Genomic DNA, 21,016 nt, shown 5'->3' with positions numbered 1-21,016 from the left:
CCAGCAACTCCACTCCTAGATAGAAACCAAAAGAAGTAAAAACAGGTGTTCAAAAAAACTCATATAAAAATATTAATAGACGCTCTACTCACAAAACAAAAAGGTAGAAATAACACAAATGTCCATCACCTGATGAATGGATAAACAAAATGTGGTATCACAATGGAATATTACTCAGCCAGAGAAAGAAATGAAGTACTGATAACATGTCAGACACAAAAGGCCACATATTCTATGTTTCCATTTATAGGAAAAATCCAGAAGAGGCAAATTCATAGAGACAAAAAGCATATTAGTGGGTAGCCAAGAACTGAGGGTAGGAAAGAATGGAGAGTGACAGCTTAATGGATAAGGGGTTTCCTTTTGGGATGACAAAAATGTTCTACAACTTGATAGCGGTGATGGTTGCACAACATTGTAAAGGTACTAAATGTCACTGAATTCAACACTTTGAAATGGTCAAAGTGGTAAATTTTATGTTGAGTATATTTTACTACAATTTTTAAAAAGTGAGAACAATACGTCACATGGAAATTCATATAACAATAAAAAATTAAGAGCAAAAATTGAATTTTGTCATGTGAATTTTAAAAATAAATTTAAAATTTTTTTTGAAATACTGTGGCAAAAATTATTAGTGATTCATTATAGTAAAGGAGCAAAGGAGAGTCTACTACAATATATATAATCCTATCCTATATTTATAAAAATAGAAAGTTAAATTGTTTATCTACATCTGTATTATAGTATGGATACCAAATGTCTATGTTTTGGTATAATCTGACCTTCTTTGATCTGGGCTATGTCATTATGTACATATAAATGAAAGCAGGAGGGGAAAAAAGTCACAAGGCATAAACCACTGTCTGCAAAGGAACAAAACCATTTAGGGATTACACAGTCTCTGTTTAAGCAGAGATTAAACCTATAGGTTTCAGAACTGGCAGAGTCTGGTTCAAAACAGAAAGTAAGGAAAGGTGCAGAAGATATGAACAACAAACAAAACTGGCATTTCAACAGACTGTTAAAGAGTAAGAGACAGATTTCTGAATATGATAAAAACACTTAAGTATTAACTATAATAGTAGCGAAATGTGCTATGTGCTTTAAAGACCACAAAGCTCGTTTCTTCCAGACAGCTGCAGAAGTTAAAGAAATAATTCCATTTATTTGTCTTAATACTTTCCATTAAAGCACCTGAAATTTTCTATAAGAACCTTTCTATTTCTTAAGAAGAATGAAAGTATCATACTCGTTTTGTTGTAGAGAAATAAGACGGAAATTTCTAGGAAAAAAAGTTAATTATGAATGAATGGATTAACGGAAAGCCTGAGAACTATTTGACTAAATAAAAAACTGACATAATTACCAAAAATTGTAAGAGGGAGAGATAAGGTGTTTCCTAATGACATTATTTATATTATCAGATAGAAACTTTGAAAATCTAAGACTTAAATGCCTAGTGAAGGGAAGTATCCACAACTGACACTCAAATACTGTGCTAGAGGAATACTGATAAAGGAGGGTTCAAAGGTAAACTGGGACAAAATTAAAGTAGAAATTATAATTAGCTCTGCCAGAGACTGAAATATGAGGACAAACTAAAAGGAAAAGGAATAGAACGAAGGGAAACTTAAAACCCATGTTTATGTTTTATTTCTGTAAAAGTTTTGTACAAAATGCTAAATCTGTTCTTTTTCATTAAGTTTCATAGAGAATAAGGCTAATAAGGTGTTTTCATTTTTATAACACAGTAAGCTGAAAAGGTCACTTGAAAGGTACTCTGACTGATTTCTGGAAAAGATGCAAAGTTGATCCAATAATGACAAAAAAGCAAATATGATAAGGTTAGAAATATTCCACAACTACAAATATCTGAGAGGACTAGAATTTACAAGCATGGGTCTAAAGAGAAAAATAGATATGCAGGAAGAAAATAATTAAAGGCACTGAAGTTAAACTTTAAAAAACTATTCTCTAATTACAATAATATCATTTTAAAGCTTCTTCCGCTATCCCATTGCCTGGAACAGATCCTTGCCTAGAGGACAAATTAAAACCTACTAAATCATTTCCTTCTCTAATTGAAAAGAGGCAAAAGAAAAGGACTAAATGATAGCAAATACCACACCAAAGTAACTGCAGCCTTGATTTCACATCACAACTCAATTTACTCTAACCAATAAATTTGATTTTCCATAAACTTTACTTCCCTACAAGACCAATAAGCCAGTTTATCCTCTTGTTTTTCAATTAAATTAGTTCCACTAAATTCTTACATTTAATGATTAGACACAATCGTTTTACAATGAAATATCTATGCCTTCTAAGTCAAAATCGAATCTTTATAACTTGCCTACCATTTTCTATATAAATTTTGGAATGATTCAGTATCTTAAAATAGCTAAGGCCTCAACGTTTATACCATATGATAAAAATTATTATATGTTACTATATGGATAGAAAAAAATGAAGAACATATTTAACCATTAATAGCGATTATGTCTGGGGTTTATATTATAAGAGACTCTCTTTTATACCTAATACATAATTTCTGCAAGCTTTCCTTTTTTTTGAAAACATGTATTAATTTTATAATCAGAAAAAACTAGAGAATTAAGCTTAAATGCAATTATAAAATTATTTTAATATTCGTAACTTGAACTTTAAAGCGTAAAGGCCCTTTTTCTATTTGTAATTCTAATGAACTGAGTATTTATTTTAATAAAAGTCTTTCAAAAATGTCATTCAAGTTCTTATGCTAGAGCTTACCGAAGTTACCAAGGGGCTGGGGAACTCTGGTACTGCACTGGCAATACAAGAGCCCAGATGGAGCTAGTTAAATTAAAAGTTAAAATTAGAATTAAATAGAATTAAAAATTCATTTCTTCAGTCACATTGGCCCACTTCAAGTACTCATATAGTCACATGTGGCTAGTGGCTCCTCTATCTGATAGTGCAGATATAGAACATACTCATCATCACAGAAAGTTCTTCTGGACAACACTGTTCTAAAGTTAATTGCTACTTATCTGTTACAGTGATTATTCTTATCTAGCACAAAATAAGAACAGTACTTGTAACTTTTTCTCTTAAAACTTAATACTGTCTATGGGTGTTTATGGAAAATGGATTATTGGAGGCTGTTGCACTTGACTTTGAGAAAATCCTATAGTTTTAAAACTTGTCCCTATGGTGTCCCTCACATGAAGCCATTTTACAGCATGAGCCTGTGCACTTGGTTCACATTGATGCTTGGTACAGTCGTTTTCTTTTTTCCCTCACATCTGCAATTATTCTATTATTAATTATTGCTGTTAATTTCTTACTGTACCTAACTTATAAATGAAATTTTATCATAGCTAAGTATGCATAAGAAAAAACAGTACATACAGGATTTGGTACTATCCAAAGTTTCAGGCATCCAATAGGAGTTTTGGAACATCTCCCCCTGCAGATAAGGAGGGACTAGGTACAGTCACTCTCGGACTTGACTTATATTGCCAAACTATTTGTCCTCACCTAAGCGGTTATTTATATCAGGTTGTTAATTTAATCATGACTCTTATCATTTCCTTCATGGTCTACAAAGCAAGGTAAAAACAGGAGAACACTTATGGAAAGGGCTGGACTTTATTTCAAACTGGGAAATCTCATTGGTTTTCTCTAATTCTAACTTGAAACAATTCACAAACTCCATCATTAAAGCATAAAAGAAACCTAATACACAATGAAATCTGGAAACTTTATCCCATCAGTGCATGGTAAATGAAGGCCCAGGTAGTCAATCAAGGTATAACTACATCTTTCCTCATTTGGGAGATTGATACTGATATATCACAAAAAGGCCAATAGCTGCAGAACCCCATAAAGAATATAGTCACTAAACAATAGCTCAGTTGGGTTATATCATTCCATACACACGCAGAAGTGATTGCAAATACAACTTATATATACCGGGTCTCACCAATTTCTCCTTCTTGTCCAGGCTTAGGAATACTAATAGAAGTTTTGGTCTCCACTTCTAGCTTCTTCCTGGTGTCCCCTCTCTTTCCAACTATATGCCTATAATATAAAGAAAAATTAATTAATGAAAGGAAATTAAGCAACAATGTACCAAAATAAGAATTCCGTCATGTTTAAATCACATGTAGCCAGAGATACTCCCTTACAGAAAAGTGCTTCCATAAAAGTTCAAATTTAGAGAGGAACTTACAAGTCATTCAGCTTTACAGAACTTGTTGCATTAAACTTAACTGACAAAATTATGTCCTAAAGCTAATTCAATGTAAATTCAATGTATAGGCAGAATATCTATACGCAACACCTGTTTGCTTCTCAAAATTAGATTAAAATCTGGATCTGCAGTTCAAGTGAAAGGAAAGCTGGCATAGTCTCAAAGGCAATTCCAGCAACCAATGGTACTACAGTTTGAGGGGGGTAGAACCTTGTCCTTTTGGAGACTAAATTAACTATGGGTTCATTCTAAGAGAAATATCCTTGATTGATTAAAGAGCAGGGTTCACCAGGATAGATTCAAAAGCACAGAGTAAACAGGTAACCCTCAGGAGGCTGAATTCATATAGACATGTTTTATTTGGGTGATTTCACCTAAAAATTTAGATTTCCGGGTTCTTTAGATAAATTAGATGATTCGACAAATGGCAACAACAGGCTGAGGCCTACTCTCGTCCCTAAAATAGAACATGAGCTCATCACAATTCCCATTACTCCTTACCACCTTTCACCTACTCCACTTCAATCTATTGATTCATTTACATTACCTGCCTAGCCCTCCTAGTATAAATAACTCTGTCAATCAAAGTTATCTTCTGAAACCCAAAGTAATTAGATGCGTTAGTGAATGAGACTACTGGATCCCAGGAGAAAAGTTCCAGAATCTATAAAGCACTAAAAGACCGTCACAGGACTATAAAGTTAAGATAAAAAAATTCCCCATCATCAACAGTATTTTGGCTTTTATGATTTCGATTACAGTACCCAATAGCATGGGTGACTATGTCTAAAACTATGCATTTGCTTTTAGATAGGCTTACCAAGCTCAATTATTTCCATTAAGATCTATTGTAGTAAGCCAGTTTTTTTAAAAAACAAGACGTTTAGAGGATTAGAACTTCATAATTCCCGTGTGGTTTTCTTCTGTGTTAGGCTATTGTATCGACTCTGCCAGGACTTTGTCTTTGCAGGCCTTATCAATAAAGGGTGGCTTTCAACTATGCTCTTATTTGATAGCATGTTCTTAGTGGACAAATGTGTCACAAAAAGCAGTTGACTCAAAGAGTTATTAACAGTTTACACATTTTCAAAAGGGAAGTGGTTGAGGTGAGGTTAAAGAGGCTTCAGAATCAAACCAACTTAGAGCAAGTCATTTAACCACTATAAGCCTATTTCCTCACTTATGAAAATGGAGTGAATAATACCTAAGCATCATAAGGTTGTTGTAAGGACTAAATGCGATCATACATAAAAGGGCTTCCCAGTAACTGGCACATAGCTTACCATGCTATCCTCATTAAGCCCATAATGGCATCCTTCCAGTTAAGAATATAGCCAGACTCAAAATACGTTTACGTGGAAAGTCTAAGACATTCACTATAACAATACGAATATGCAGTAAATGGGTAACTGTATTATTAAATATATAAGTGGAAATTTCCTACCATATGGAGTGGTTCTCAATCTTAGCTAACAATGGAATCACCTGGGGTACCTCAAAAACTGAATATTGACTTAGTTGGTCTGAGGTACACCCAGGTATCAGGAGTTTTAAAAGGTGAGTCTAATGTGCACTTAAGGCTGAAAACCACAATATCAGAGCTAATCCACAGACAGATGTTACCAACATTAGACTTTGATTATAAATTAGTTTAGCCAGGTAATTTCTATTTTGTCTATGAATTAGTATTTAGCAGAACCAATATCTAATCTAATATGCAAGTCATCTGGAACATAATGAATATTTAGAATATACTCAAAAAAAATCAAATTAAGTGAATCTAAAATCTAAGGAACTTTTACACACCTTAGCAGTAGCAGATACACCCATTAAATAAAACATGTTACATTGCTTTTATCAGGAAACTGAGCTATTTCCTCAAATCATGTTTCTTAGAAGAAAATGTCACTGGAACCTGAGAGGAAAGTGAGCTGTCAGGGTTTCCAGAATAATTTCATCCTTAATAGGCATTTCAAAATACACTCAAAGTTCAGAATGCTCTCAAAGTTCAGAATACTATTGCCTCTTGAAGCTTTGGATTTTGTATTTGTAGATTCCCTCTCCCAGAGGAGCTTGGAAAGACCTAATTCGTCTGGTACAACACAGAAAAAGAATTTATGGACTTTCTAGACCAGCCAATCCCTCAGAGGTATAAGCCCAAAAGAAGCCTGTTAGACACGTACACTAACTATATTAGTGGTTAATATGGGACAGAATGTGGGCATGCAAACACAGGCTGAATTGATCACAAAGTTTCCACACAAATAATAAAGGTGATCCTGGAAAAAGGATACCAGTCTTTGATAAACACTGGGAATTAATGTAACAGACACATGCCTGCCTTCAAGACCCTTCACATCTAGTGGAGGAGATGTCAAATAACATAGAAATAAATATAAACACAAGACTGAGAAATGCTACAAAAGAAAACTAGAGGGTGTTATGAAAACACTTAGTAGCACAATGAATGAGGTTGGTGGGGATGATGATGTCAAAGTAAGCTTCCCTAAGGATGAAGAATATAATTGGGTAAGGAAGAAAAGAGATTATAAGGCAAAGGGAACAGCATATGCTAAAGCTCTAAGGCAGGAAGGACACACCACATTTGAGGAATTGAAGAAAACCAATGGAGCTTAAGCACAAAGCCAGGGAAAGAATGGTGTGGGCTAAGACTGAAAAATGCAGGCCCTGCTAAGTCGTGTTCAAGGCTTTGACCATTAATCTAACAAAACAGAATTCTATCTTCAATGAAAGATGTTGATGAATGTTAAACAGAGGCAATAAAATAATCAGATTTGCTTTTCAAAAAGATCGCTCCACCCTCAATGTGAAGAAGTGATTAGGAGAGCAAGAATCAATGTGGAAAGACCAGTAAGCAGGCTATTTGAAGTAATCCACAGAAGAGGCAGCAGGGTGGCAGCAAAGAAAGAGATAACCGCTGGATCTGAAAGATATATGAGGCAAAATCAACAAAACTGGGTAATATACATGGAACAATGAAACTGATCTGTAATCAGTCCTTAGATTCTAGGACATAAAACATTAAACTATTTTGTCATTAATAATCAAGCACTGGACGTGGTCCCATAGTGTAATGGTGAGCACATCTGCTTTACATGCAGAAGGTCCTGGGTTCACGCCCCAGTGGAGCCACAGTCCATGGTGTATGGCTATGCTACCCTGAATAAGCCCGATGTCTGATCCCGGAAGCTAAGCAGGGTCAGGCCTGGTTAGTACTTGTGATGAGAGACCACCTAGGAAGACCAGGTGCTATAGGCATAAATAATAAAAATAATAATAATAATAATAATCAAGCATTGAAATTATGTGTGGAAGGGAGAAGAGTCAGCTTCCAGCTGAGTTTCCTGGGAAATGCCTCCCCATGAAACTGCAGGGGGCCTCACTCACTTGTAAAGCAGGCTGGGGGCCTTCACAGTACACTGGAAACCTTGCTGGGTCTGTATCACCTCGTAGCCATCACAGGGCTCTTCAGCACACTCCGTGAAGCCTGTATGGAAATCAGAACATCTTGTGCAAATCTGCTGCTGGTCTATGAACATGTTCTCCCCAGCAGTCAACCACTCTCAAGGTTTTAAAAAAAAACAATACACACACACACACAAAAAAAGAACAGCCTGACACTTTACATTGCAGAATACTGATGTTCCTTCTGACCTGCTTAGAAGAAAAATAAAGAACATATGACTATTTTAAATCTTCCAGTCTTGGAACCTTGGAAAAGTAGTATATACATACTACTGTTTCTCCCAAATGTTTCCTCCTAGAAAACTAAGGCACAATTTAAAAAATTTTACTATTTTTTATGCAGATATAATTCATATGACATAAAATTCATCCTCTTAAAAAATGTACCACTCAGTTGTTTTTAGTATTAAGATTCACGATTATTCTAGTGAATGAAGTAGTAGTGATATTGGGAGAACTTTCTCCATAGTAAGTTACAGCAGAAACAAAGAGAAAAGAGAAGGATGAAATAAAGGAGCTCAAAGGCCCAAGGCTGAAGGGAAACAATGGGGAGCATCAGGAGGGAGACTAACCTCCAAGACTTAGGGCCCGATGAAAAAACTTTTAAAGCAAAAGGAAAAGAAAGCAAAGAACCTGAGAGGCCTTGTCTGTTTATATATTAAACTCAAACCTAAATTAATTAGCCCAAAAATGTTTACAATCCATTTTGACTGTTTATTTATTAAAATTATCCCTACATAATAAAGTTATGTTAATTGTGTATTTGGAACTGCCTATATATATGACTGCAAAGAAGAGAAAAATAACAGCAATAATAATAACAGCTAACATTATTGGACACTGGATAAAATACTTTACATATGTTCATTTCAATGATTTACATATATATTACCTCAAAACTTTACAGATGAAGTTCACAGTTAACTAAAATTACCCCTCGATACATTTAATCCTCTGTTCAAAGATGAAACATAATTTACAAATGCAATTGAGAACACCTCATCAAACTCAAACTAATGAGTCCCCTTAGACATCATCACAAATGGATCTATGAGGACAAACACCTCAAATTTCAGTATTCACTCAGAAATACACTGAAACGAAACAAAGAACAGCTTCTACAATACAGAGAACATTTTACTTCTAATATGACCAAGGAGCGACTAGGATTACCTTGATAAAAGTCTTCATCCTCTTCTTCATGTTGATAAGCCTGTTCTTGAATAGGATTCTTCCTATAAATCCGTCCACCAATTCTAATAAGCTGTGGGCGCAGAACTTCCATATTTTCTTCAAATAATATTCCAGTGAAATCCTGAAAAATAAATGATCACCTTACCTTTTGTTTTAATCAGAAATAAAAACCCTATCTCTACTATATAGACTATTACATATGCCTAAAAGAACATAATTGGGCATCAGTTCACAGTACCTCCTAAGCAAAGGCAGCAGTTTCCATTAGACTTCCCATAAGCTGTTTTAAGTCTATCACTGTATTTTCCACTACACTACTCCATTCCTGGCTCACTCTAGACAGTGATTTGTACACTATTCAGCACTCAAAAAAAAAAAAAAAAAAAAGTGAGCCTTTTATATAGTCTGTCCATAATTTTGAGAAAATAGAGGTCTGTTTATTACTTTAACCTAAAAGGAATAAAATACGACCTTCTGTGTTTAAGCACTTATGAAGTGTTTCACCCTTTCTATTCAGCATAATTAAGATAATTAGGAATATTTAATACACTTACCCTTCAGGGGAAAAGAAGCCCCTAAGTAGTTTATAAATATTTTCACAGGTACTTGAAATATACACAATTAGATCAGACTGCCTATGAAAATAGTTAAAATATGACTTAACCAACATGGTTCTTCAAACGAAAACATTGCTGAGAGGAACAATTCAACTCAACAAACTGTACAACACTCACTGAGAAGCCAAGGTCCTAGTCACTACTTAATGAATCGATAATTCAAGAAAAAAGGATTGCTTATGAGCTGATTATGTTTAAGTTCAATTGATGTTTCCAGCACATAGGCTGGATAGTCTTGAAACCCAAAGTACATAAAGAATTCCAAAGAAAACAGATCGATCCTTAAATAAACTTGATCCAAGTGGTTTACTCAGCAAGTAAGCCACTTTAACTGGTAGTTTGTGTACAGAACTAAAGAGAGATTTTCATGTTGAGAAGTAACACAGAAAGCAGACTTGAATGGAGGAAGAGGGAGCATAATTAGCAAGTTTAAGGGCAGTACACCCTAGTACCCCATTCCCCACAACCTCAAAAAAGATTTTAATGTCAAAGTCAGGCTCTCAGACCACGAGCTTTGAAAGAAGAGGGGGTTGCCTCAGAGGCAGCAAACTCATCTGCCTTCCCTACCGGCCGTGGGCTACAAGACTGCTCAGAGGAAGGAAAGGGGCCAATTTAACCATGCTTCTTGGTGGTTTGGAGGAGAGGAAAGCTGAAGGCCTGCAATGTCGTGGGGGAAACTAAAGCCCCGAATCATAAAAGCGAGCAAAAAAAACCAAGTACCCCAAAACGAGTAAAGAAAAGAGGAACTCTGCTGCTATAGGTACACCGAAGTAGGGAGAGGCGACAAAGGACTCCGGCGTCCTCACCGCGAGCACGTTCCTCACGCCTCCCCAGCCTGGCCACGCCCACCGCAACACGCGCGCGAGCACGTCGCCGTCCCTGTCGTAGTCTGCGCGGCCGCTCCGACCGGCCCTGGGGGCGGGGCTGTTGAAGAAAGTGCCAAAACCGTTGAGGTAAGTGGCCAAAGGCTCAGGGACCCTTGGGAGCTTGGTTGAAAGGGAGTTGATCCCCGGGATCCTACCTGCAGGGACTAGTAAAATGGAGAAGATGGGTGGGAAACCGGAGCCTACAGCAGAGGGCGTGTAAGGAAATTTCCTCAGGCCGCGCTGGACTGACTGCGCATGCGGGCCGAGGTGTGGTGGTGCATGCGCAGTGGGACGGCGCCTATGGCTTCTTCCCCTTGGAACCCAGCGCAGAGGAGGGGGGCAGCGCAGAGATGGGGGTAGCGGGGAGAGGCGGGAGGAGTGCGGCTTGGCGTTAGCTTGGGAATCGTTGTCATTCTGAACCCTTCTTTCAACAGCCCCGTTCTCTCCATCCCACCTGGCGTTAGCTGCAGAATCTGTTTGAATGGTAATCCAGCTATTTAAGTGGAACGCGGTGGAATGATTTGTTGATGAAATTTAATGATTGTTTATAATTTGCCATTGTACCCAGGGTACCTCTTTCAGCGTCTTTTGGATAGGCTTTTTCAAAAAGAAAGATTCTTTTTAACAAAATAGGTATGTGTCTGCTAGGAAGGAAAGTCGTTTATGAATATGAGGACATCCCTGTTGTATGCAAAGTAAATATTTAACCATCTTAGTGTGTATGTAGTCATTCTATGTCGCCCAAAATAGCAATGCTCTCCTATGCGATCTCTAGTAACAGTAGTCCTAGATTCCCTGATCTGGCCAAACCCAAGGTTACTTCATCAATCAATATTTATTCATTCAACAAAATCTTACCTAACCACCTACCTTGGGCTTGGCAGCCTAGTGGGAGAGAGTTGTGTAACCTGATCTGCAGAATCAGGAAAAAAAGTAAACAGTAATGGACCAATCCTCATGACATGAAGCTTCTCTATCCCCTGTATAACAGTTGCCAAGTGGCTAGCCCTGTGTTCTGTCTGTCATTTGTTCATCATTCATTCAGGAAATGATGTCCAGGTTCTGTGCTAGGCCTTGAGAATAGAAAGACAACTTCTCCCTTTCCTAGATATAAGAATTCTTCGTAAGGTCATGAACCTTAAAATGAAATTGTTAAGAGCATTAATAGAAGGACATTTTCCCTCTTCCTGAGCAGACCCTTTCCCCTTTAGGAGCTTGCTGACTCAGAGTCAAATGGAGAGAATTAGAACATTTTTCATGGGCGTACTAGGACTTATAAAGTATGAAAAAGTGGGATCTACATAGGAGAAAGAGTCAAGGGGTCAAGGGTAAAATATGCATTAGTGATTTCAGATAGGTGATATTAAGTGTTTACTGCGCCTGTAACTATTTCAAGTGCTTTAGTTATATTAATCTTCATGACACCTCTGAGGTAGGTACTATTATATTCCCCATTTTAGAAGTGAGGCAGCTGAAGAACAGAGAGGTTAAGTGATTTGTCCAGAGTTATATATCAAGTTAAGTAACAAAACCAGGACGTGAGCACAGGTCCAGAGGCTTCAGAGTATGAGCTCTTTACTATGCTGTTTCACCTCTCACGTGGCACATGATATGCTAACAGAGCCATTGTTTGAAAAATGTCACAGCAAATAAGCCTCTACACCTCAATTTTATTTTGTCATCTGTAAAATGAGAGAGTTGAATTAGATGACCTTTAAGGAACCTTGTGGTTCTTGTGAAATGTTTAATTCATGTAGCAAACATTTATTTAAATCAACAGCTATTTAGTATAGACTAAGCAGTTATGTTTGGTGCTGGTGATCAGAATGCCTGCCTTCCATAGAGCAGTTACAAATTAGGGTTTATTGTTAGTTTAACTCCTGTTACCATCTGCCGATAGCATTAAAAATTTAACCTAAACCTTTAAAGCTAGAAATAATTTAGGTGTATCTTTCCACCTCAGCAGGAGACTGCTTATTTACGTTAAAGTTAGCTTTGTGATACTTCTGCACTCCAGTTTTCAACCCTGGCTGTTTTGTGTATTTAATTTAGTAGTTCTGAATTTGAAAGAAAATAAGATGAAAGGGAATTTCTTTGATTATATTCAGTTTAGAAGTCACACAGTGTCTAGTCTTTTAAGCTGTCCTCACTCTGGCAGTAGCTTAAGTACTCTGCTGAGCAACTTGATTTCAAAATACAAAGTATCCCTTACATTTGCAACTGAATAAGCATATATCAAGGTATAGGAAAAATATTAGAGTTTTAAATCTTAGGTGAGAGATATAAACAGTTCACAGTGGGTTATATTCTGAACTGATGGGGAAAAAGACCGAGCTACTCTCTAAAAGATAGCTAAATTGTCTGTATACTTTATTTAGATCCCAACAGGAATCTACTGAGAAATTTGGACATGGTACATTACTCCTTAAGCAGTTTTTTAATAAAAGAGCATTTAGAAACTTGTCAAGCTATATTTTGAGTTAGTGTGGTCCAAAGGATGGGATATGAATCTAACTTAAAAAGTTATTGCCTCCATGAATATGACTACAATTTGGAAAGTTACAGAGCTCAGAGAAAAAAAGGAAAGGTGATCTAATACAAGATTAAAAATGTCATTAGTCAATTTGCATTTTTAAATAGGCTGACATTCTAATTATAGAAGTTGCCTTTCTGTTCCCATATCCCACTTCGGTATTAATCAGTATTACTTATAAACATAAGATTAAATCAGAAACTAAGCACTGCTGCTCTCACAGCTTTAAATCATCACAAAATTAAGGAAACAGAATAGCTAGATTTTCAGAAATGCACAGTATATCATTTTCTTTGCTAGGGAACTGGATTATGTATATATGAGATTTCTATCTGCAAAGCATTGCCTCATTTTTTCTAGTTCTTCAAAAATAAGTTTCAACTTTTAATAACATTTGCATTTTGCAACTAGCAAAAAAAAAAAATTTTCAGCCAAAATTCTCTCTGGCCGTTAAAGAGGGAAATTCATTTTTAAAATCCGCTTAAAGTCATTTTTATCTTTTTTTTTTTAATTGAGTTTAAAATTCACCTAACATAAATTAGCCATTTTAAAGTGTACAATCCAATGTAGTCATATTTTAGTCTAAATGCTGAGCTGCACTGTCCAATACAGTAACCACTAGCCACATGTGGCTATTTAAATTTCAATTAACAACAAATAAAATTTAAAATACAATTCTTCAATCACGCAAGTTTACTAACCACATGAGGCTAGTGGCTATCATGTTGGACAGCACAGAAATACAACATTAGAACATCTCCATAATTCTATTAGCACAGTGCTAGACCATCTTTTTAAGAAAACAATATACTTATTTAGAATCTTATAAATGTGTGGTATAACCTATGATAAAGTGAGGGTTTTGGGTTTGAACTTTTGTAAGAACCATGTATTCAATGTTGATTTTCTCATCTACATTTGCACTTTTTAATTATTTATTTAATTATTTTGATATGACAGGATTAAATACCACAGCTGCTCTATTCCTAATAGGCCATGAAATCAGATCATTGCCTGCACTGTTTTGTTCCAGTTTTGGGACGCCACCAAGTGATCAACTTGTATATTACATTTAGATGAAAATTTTTTTTAATTTTTTTAATAAAAGGGCCAATATGTATTTCTTAACTAATTCCCCTTCCTTGGGAACAGAACACAGTGTTATTCTGGAGTTTTATTTGGAAAATTTTATAAGTGAATTTTTGGTGTGGCTTGGTCAGGATGTATCCAAGACAAACTGTACTATGAGGCATGGTTGTTTTATCCTCATATAATTTATTTCCTCAGTCAAATTGCTACCTTGGCACTGTCCTGTCACCCCTTTGTAATCCATAAATCACCACTGGTCAATCCCAAGCAACATAAACAGTTCGCTAATGGTAGAAAGTAATGTTTTAAGTAGAAAAACTAAGAATAAACAGATCTTCACTTAAAATCCTGAGTGACATTTTGGCCTGAGGCATCAATAAAAGATAGCGGGAGTAGAGAGGGTAGAAAAAAAGGGGAGCTAATTCTTTCCTAAACTTATGCTGGCTTTTATGGCAGCTAGAATGAAATGTTGTCAGTCTCACTCCCATAAACTTACCAGTTGCTGTTTTTCTTTCTCCATAGTGAAGTGAGAATTCTCTTAGAAAGGAAATGGCTGCTTCTTCATCATCCTCCTCAGCTGGCGGGGTCAGTGGAAGTTCCGTCACTGGATCTGGTTTCAGTGTCTCAGACCTTGCCCCACCACGGAAAGCTCTTTTCACCTACCCCAAAGGAGCTGGGGAGATGTTAGAAGGTAATCTCATGCTGCTCTTTGCTGAAAAATTGGATTCAGACCTGCAATGAATGTTAATTGTAAAGAAACTATTAAGTGAATTAGAGATAAATTTGCCCTGATTTCAGCTCCACATTCATCTTTTGTCCCCATTTTAAAATAATATCTTTAAAACAATCCGAATGTTGGAGCTGAAAATAACTTTGGAAATCAGGAGGTCACCTAGAGTTATTTAGACCCAGAAAAGTTAAAGTAATTTGACCATGTTAAAGACAAAGTTAACACTGGAACCAGAAATTCTCTTGACCTCCTGTTCCAGTTTGCTTTATCCTGACAGCAGCCTATCTCTCTGTGATTGATAGGGTTCTTTTTTCGTATATAGTTAACCTACAGATAAGTAAGCCCCTCAAAGAGATTCTGAAAAGAAAAACTAATATACTACTCTCATATGTGAAGATGACAGTGCTGGCCCACTGCAGGACAATACTATGTGGTTTTTCTATGACGCTGAATTTTGCGTCATACTATCCACCATCTTATTCAGCACACATTTGCAAACTGGCTGGGCAAGATCAGGGCACAGCCTATAAGCATGGAACAGCATTGGTACCTGAAATTCATCAGATTCATGTCACTTTAGGTGCTACATTAATAAATTCTTAATAGGGAGCATAAAAATCACCTGAAGAGCTTATTTAAATGCACATTTCAGGCCCACCTTAGAGGTTCTGAATTCGTCTAGGGCGCAGTACAGGAATCTTCATTTTAACTAATATCCAGGGGACTCTCATGAAAATGGTTCTTAGCTATTAAACTATTCGTCATATTTTGAAAGAAATCAGCAAAGAACCTATTACAGATTCAAAATCTACTTGATTGTAGCACTTTTGTGCTTATTTATAGATCTTTTTTGCCTTTAATATTGCAAATATTAGCAAGTATATTTAATCTGGAAATGTCTCCGAGAAGAGTACAAACTATAGTCAGGAGTCAGCATCTGGGGGTGATCTTTATTCACGTTTATCAGGTATAATAAAAAGCAGGTTTGGGTTAAGCCAGGGCAAACAGAAGCAGCATTTTGATAGGAAAACATGGAAAGATTAAAACCATAAGGCTTTCTAGAATGGATTCAGATCATAATTAGTGAAGTAGATGACCAAGTACCGTAGCTAATGATACATCTGAGGTATATGTACTTCTGTCTTTGCCTGTTCATTTCCTCAGTTGTTTTAACTAAATACTCAAGTTAGTATCACCGAGTTGGAGGCAGTGAACAATTGGGGCCTTGTTTACTATATTCGCACTAAAAGTATATTACGACTTTAATTATATGCAACAGAGACCTAGTATTAAAAAGTTTCCCACAAAACAAGTTGGAGGCATTTAAATTGCTCAATGAGTTTTATAGCAGCAGAAGAGGAATCACTATTTAATAATGGACTCTAAGGTCGAAGTTATTTAAATTCTAGCTACAGGAAGAACTTAATACTGAAGGTACCTCCTTAATCTCAAAGCTATAAGCATTCTTTGTCAGTATACACCAGATTACTTAGAAACATTAAAAGAAGAAAGATTTCTGAGATTAGTCTGAATGTTGATGTTCTAACAAGTTATATAGTTCTATCCATTTTTATTCCATACCATTATGCTTTATGAAGGAATGTGTTGGCTTTCTAGTATAGGATGAATTTATATCAACTTTAAATTCACAGTGCATAGTTTTGATTCTTTATCTTAGGTTTAAATTTTCACCCATATTTAAAGATGCTTACACTTTAAAGACAGACTGAAAAACTAGAGGTGGCAATCCATGAACTATCCTGGTCAAATCAATAATGTTAAGTTGAAAAGAGTACTCCTAAGTGTGAGTTAATAAGGATATTAGATTTGGAAGCATCTTCTACCATGTTAATAGGTGATATTACTATGCAATTAACACACCACGTACATGACCATTTTTCTTACAGTAGTTTAATTGAATATGAAAATGGAGTAGGAAGAGTTGTCTATCAAGAATAAGGAACAAAAATGATCAGGAATCAAGGTTGGATGCTGTTGATAATTTTAACAGATTCAGCTTGATCTTACATCCTCCTAAATCTAAGATAAAATAAACCCAAATAACCTCTAGTTATCCTGAATTAACTTTTTTGTGCACCTACTTACTCAATGATAACAGATGCCTCACAAAAGCAGAATACAGCAGTTTTCAGTATTCTGTCCTTGGCTAAGATCATCCTTACCCAATTAGTAGTGAGCAGATTAGACAGACACTGCTTTGTAGCACAGAAGTAGCTAGATTTTAGTGACAGTGTATAAATTATCTGGCAATGTCTAATTTCTTATGAGGTAATATTCTCTTAAATGAATTTGTTAGCGTCCTGTTTATTGGTGTTACAATAATGTTATGTTTGGGCAATTTACTGAACTTTTTACTATTTATAACCTTTGCTTGTCCCTAAAGAGGAAAGCTGATGTATTGCTACTTGGTGTGTTACAAAGGGTTCGATTACAATTTCTAAGTGGAAGACAGATTCCCCCAGGCTGACTCCTCTCTGAAGAAATTCCAGGCTTTATATTGGTACAGATAACACATTTAATAGGATGTGGCTAAGAAGCAGTGAGCTTCATGGTTAATAAAGAGCTGCAAATCAGCAAAAGTGTGTTCCATAGGTATATCGCGTGGCAAAGTGATAGTGGCAAAGGCATATAGAAAGGCGTATAGAGTGCCATTTTTAAAGATTAGCTTACATCCTTTTGCTTTGAGGTTAATTACCAAAGGAAATATGCAAATGTTATAATTTTTATGCATTTTATCCTTATAGCACCTGTGATTGAATGTAAGTGGAAGGTAGCACTTCTAACCACTTCCAAATACATCTTGTCCTGATCCTTATAGTCAATAATCCCCACTGCCTTATGTGAGATCCTAAAGTTCAGGTTAGTTCAGGCTGAAACCACCCGAGAAGTGAGCTCTAATTCTCTGTGGTTTGCTCTTTCTAAAATAAAATGTGATTTATAATTTGACTCTTTAAGCTAGTGTATGAATAGGATCATGAATACTGACATATCTACGTAGAAAAACCATAATCGCATCATTGGTGTCAAATGTTAATGTAGCCCTTCTTCTCATAGTGGACTTCATAGTTATTTGCTGCCCAGTTATCTGAAAAACTCAGTGATACCATTAGCTTACTTAGATCTTTAAATGCATAAAGATCAGTATAATGCTCAATTAATTAAAAATATTTTTTTATGCTCAGTTTAGAAGATCTGCTCATAAATTACTTACACTCAGCCAGAGGAATGGGAGTGGGAGGGGGAGATAGGATCATATTCCATATAGCACAATATGTAGAAAAGAGGTTGAATTTAAAGACTGTAACACTATCCCTAAAATGTACATCACTTTCTGAAATAAATTATATTTTGAAATAATACATAAGATGTATGAAAATATATATATATATATACATTGCACCAATTTTGAAGATAATATTGGACAGAAGCCCCCTTGGTTATGTATTCAAGCCATTTAGACACAATATCTGTAGTTTTTCTTACTGTTTACCGTGAATTCTGAAATAAGGTCTGCTTTGTGTGAAAATCGGCATGAAGCCAGAATGTGTTAGTCCTAACTCATTATCACTTAATACCTGGCTGACACACCAATACATGATGGGTGAGTGCTTGACACCTAATAGTGCTGGCATGAACTCCTAACTAAAAAAAAGACAGCCGTGTCCTCTCCCTCCATTTGTTTCAGGATTTTTGCAATCAAGTGCCTTCTCCAAATGGTTTGAGCTGCCCTTCTAAATGTCACATTTCCTACATGAGCTTGATGTCTTTAGGGGTATGTTTTGCTGTATCAGCCATTGCCAGACAAGGAATAACATGAGCTAGTCTATATTTCACAATCATCTTCAGTGCTGTGATGACTGATTTAACTACCTTCCTGTTGCCAGTTCTCAGCACCAGTACAATGCTAGGTTTTGCAATTGCACTATACTCATATTGCCATCCAAATTGCAGTGTTTTGGTTCAGTTGGAAAATCAAGGTTACAATTTGCGTTTACTGAAATTTCCCAGCAGTGTTTTGTCATGGTCATAGTGATGTAATTTGATATACTAAAAATCAACAAGAACTATTTTTCCCTCAGCATCACTTTTTAAAATGAAAATGATTTAGAGTTTTGGTGTACCTTTGTATTTTGATAGCACAGGGTCATAGGGCCAAACGTGTTGGCTTTCAATGTTTGCCTAACATACAGAATAGGAGAACATTAAGAAACTATTGGGTTGGGAGGTGGGGAAGTGTTGACCAGGACATCAGACTGAGGTTTCTTGTTTTTGTTTTTTTAAACACTATTTTTAAACTCTTAAACAAGTAGAGGGACTATATTAATATTCTAGGTATAGAAGAAGTAGCTTTTATAACAGAGCAGTGTTAGTTCTAAATGAAACAGAAGCCTTCTTTGTAAACACTGAAAAGTAGACCCTGAATGCAAAAGCAGGGAAAAGAATTGGCATGTTAACTTGGTTTACTGAAGCCATTAAACCCTTAGAGCAGATTAAAACTTTTTCTCTTTTGTTTGTAGATGGCTCTGAGAGATTCCTCTGTGAATCAGTTTTCAGCTATCAAGTAGCATCTACACTTAAACAAGTGAAACATGGTAAGCACATGAATGTTGTGTACCTAACTATGAGAATGAATTTACTGTAGGGTGGGGAGTGGAAGCAAAGACGGGGATTCAGAAAGGTCAAACTCCTGAAATTCAGCAAGGTAGACTTTCTGATTACTTGCAGACAAGAACATTCTATAGCCTTAATCCAGACATAATGTCTGAATAAAGGCTTAAAATTGAAGTCAAAGGGATAGCTTTCTAGAGCAATTAATGCTTTCTGCTTTTCTTATGTTGCTTTTTCCTCTCCTTTCTGAAACCTTTAACTGTTTTCCTCCACTGGTTACCATCATCATCTTCATCTTCGAGTATTTATGTAATACCTCATGTTCTACTTGGACTCTAAGATCCTGGTAGCACCTTTTCTGTCCCATCATGCCTCACCAGTCCTTCATTTATGCATCAGGGCACTATGTTCCCCCACCATTTTTCCATTGAAGGCATAATGAGCGGTAGGGGACTGCAATTGCCTGTAACCCTAGGATCTTAGTACACATCACTGTAACATGGAGAATAAGTACTACTTTTTTTTTAAGATTAAGTCTTCTGATCAACATAGAGTAAGACCCCATTGTTAGAATATTGAGGAAAAAAATTCCTAGAGATTATTTTTAAACCAATCATCATGTTGGCAACTGTCTTGTGGGAAATAAGTTGTATTATATATTACCTCTTTAACTCTTTACAGATCAGCAAGTTGCTCGGATGGAAAAACTAGCTGGTTTGGTAGAAGAGCTGGAGGCAGATGAGTGGCGGTTTAAACCCATCGAGCAACTGCTGGGGTTCACACCCTCTTCAGGTTGACCTTGCCTGGATAGTCACCTCTGGTGTGCATAGCAAGTGTAGAGCCAGCGAAGGCCTTTCCTTACATCTTGCATAGTCATCCAGAGATTCACGGCTCCATTGCTGAATTATTAATTCTCATCCATACTTGATTTCTCTCTATTTATCCACAAGCAACAAATATTTAAATGTGTGATGTTGCAGGAAAAAAATTTGTTCATTTGTTTATAAAAGCCTTGAGAGTTAGATTGAGACAATCGGTGTCAGGGAACCAGGAGGCTTGGGTTTGAGAGATTTATAAAACTTTGCAAACCAGGTAGGAGACATGCCAGAATTGACCAACTGAATGGCGTCTCTCCTGACATTCATACACTGCACGGAAGCCTCACCAGTCAAGTCCGAGGTCAGGATCTGTAGTTATACAATTCAGAATTTCTGACCTAAAACAGTTCTCTTTGCAGAGGAATGTGATTTCAACTCAGGACCTGTCCAAATGAGGAATTTTTAAATGTTCGGATTTTTTTTTCTATTTTTAGACGTCTAATTCTATAGATTCTAACTCTTTTTCTGACCTCTTCTAGACATGCCAAATACTGGCAAAAAGAATTGCTTTTTGAATGTTGAAGCACTTGTAAAAGCAGTGAGCAAAATCCTTTAAACACAGAAATCCTGAGTTCATCTTGTTGGTGGGCTCAAGCAATTCTGTAGCAAATAAATCCTTTGAAAGAGTTCCAAATTGGTTTCTTTATCCTTTCAAAGTCTCAGGGATTTGGGATAGAGGGAAGAGGTCAAATTACTTTTTATAAGAAGGGAATCTGAAAACCATTTCTCTTAAGCAACAGGGATATTTATCTTTACA

At 36.2% G+C, this 21,016-nt stretch overlaps 2 protein-coding genes across 8 annotated transcripts in view; one reads left to right on the top strand and one right to left on the bottom strand.

The window, feature by feature from the left end:
- Positions 1-14,625, bottom strand: part of ASCC1 (activating signal cointegrator 1 complex subunit 1) — an 85,749-nt gene extending 71,124 nt beyond the window's left edge. For 2 of the 6 annotated variants that reach the window (XM_016162297.2, XM_036222180.1), the window contains exons 1-4: positions 10,556-10,646; positions 8,897-9,038; positions 7,646-7,745; positions 3,968-4,065 (exon numbers count right to left, since the gene is read on the bottom strand). In XM_016162297.2, coding sequence (XP_016017783.2) covers positions 3,968-4,065; positions 7,646-7,745; positions 8,897-9,008 — 310 coding nt within the window. In that variant the 5' untranslated portion in view covers positions 9,009-9,038; positions 10,556-10,646. Of the gene's footprint in view, positions 1-3,967; positions 4,066-7,645; positions 7,746-8,896; positions 9,039-9,471; positions 9,543-10,254; positions 10,447-10,555; positions 10,647-14,518 lie in introns of those variants that run through there. The other 4 variants (XM_036222179.1, XM_016162299.2, XM_016162301.2 and 1 more) reach the window with 4 other exon arrangements.
- Positions 10,385-20,893, top strand: ANAPC16 (anaphase promoting complex subunit 16). 2 transcript variants are annotated; one of them, XM_016162305.2, is made up of 5 exons: positions 10,416-10,487; positions 10,835-10,884; positions 14,545-14,713; positions 19,291-19,365; positions 20,063-20,893. In XM_016162305.2, the coding sequence occupies exons 3-5, from the start codon at positions 14,572-14,574 to the stop codon at positions 20,176-20,178; spliced, it is 333 nt and encodes a 110-aa protein (XP_016017791.1). In that variant the 5' UTR covers positions 10,416-10,487; positions 10,835-10,884; positions 14,545-14,571; the 3' UTR covers positions 20,179-20,893. The 2 variants fall into 2 exon arrangements, with proteins under 2 accessions (XP_016017789.1, XP_016017791.1); XM_016162303.2 differs by lacking the exon at positions 10,835-10,884 and having other exon boundaries at positions 10,385-10,487.
- The last annotated feature ends 123 nt before the right edge of the window (positions 20,894-21,016 follow it).

The sequence above is a fragment of the Rousettus aegyptiacus genome, unplaced genomic scaffold (assembly GCF_014176215.1).
Source record: "Rousettus aegyptiacus isolate mRouAeg1 unplaced genomic scaffold, mRouAeg1.p scaffold_m13_p_6, whole genome shotgun sequence".
Lineage (NCBI taxonomy): Eukaryota > Metazoa > Chordata > Mammalia > Chiroptera > Pteropodidae > Rousettus > Rousettus aegyptiacus.
The sequence above is the reverse complement of the archived record's forward strand: the minus strand, read 5'-3'. Positions and strand labels throughout refer to the sequence as shown.

Bases quoted from the DNA above. Each gene is read 5' to 3' on its own strand.
- ANAPC16 (XM_016162303.2), top strand. From the start codon at position 14,572: ATGGCTGCTTCTTCATCATCCTCCTCAGCTGGCGGGGTCAGTGGAAGT. The intron at 14,714-19,290 runs GTAATCTCATGC...TTTTGTTTGTAG, and splicing joins AGCTGGGGAGATGTTAGAAG to ATGGCTCTGAGAGATTCCTC. The intron at 19,366-20,062 runs GTAAGCACATGA...AACTCTTTACAG, and splicing joins ACTTAAACAAGTGAAACATG to ATCAGCAAGTTGCTCGGATG.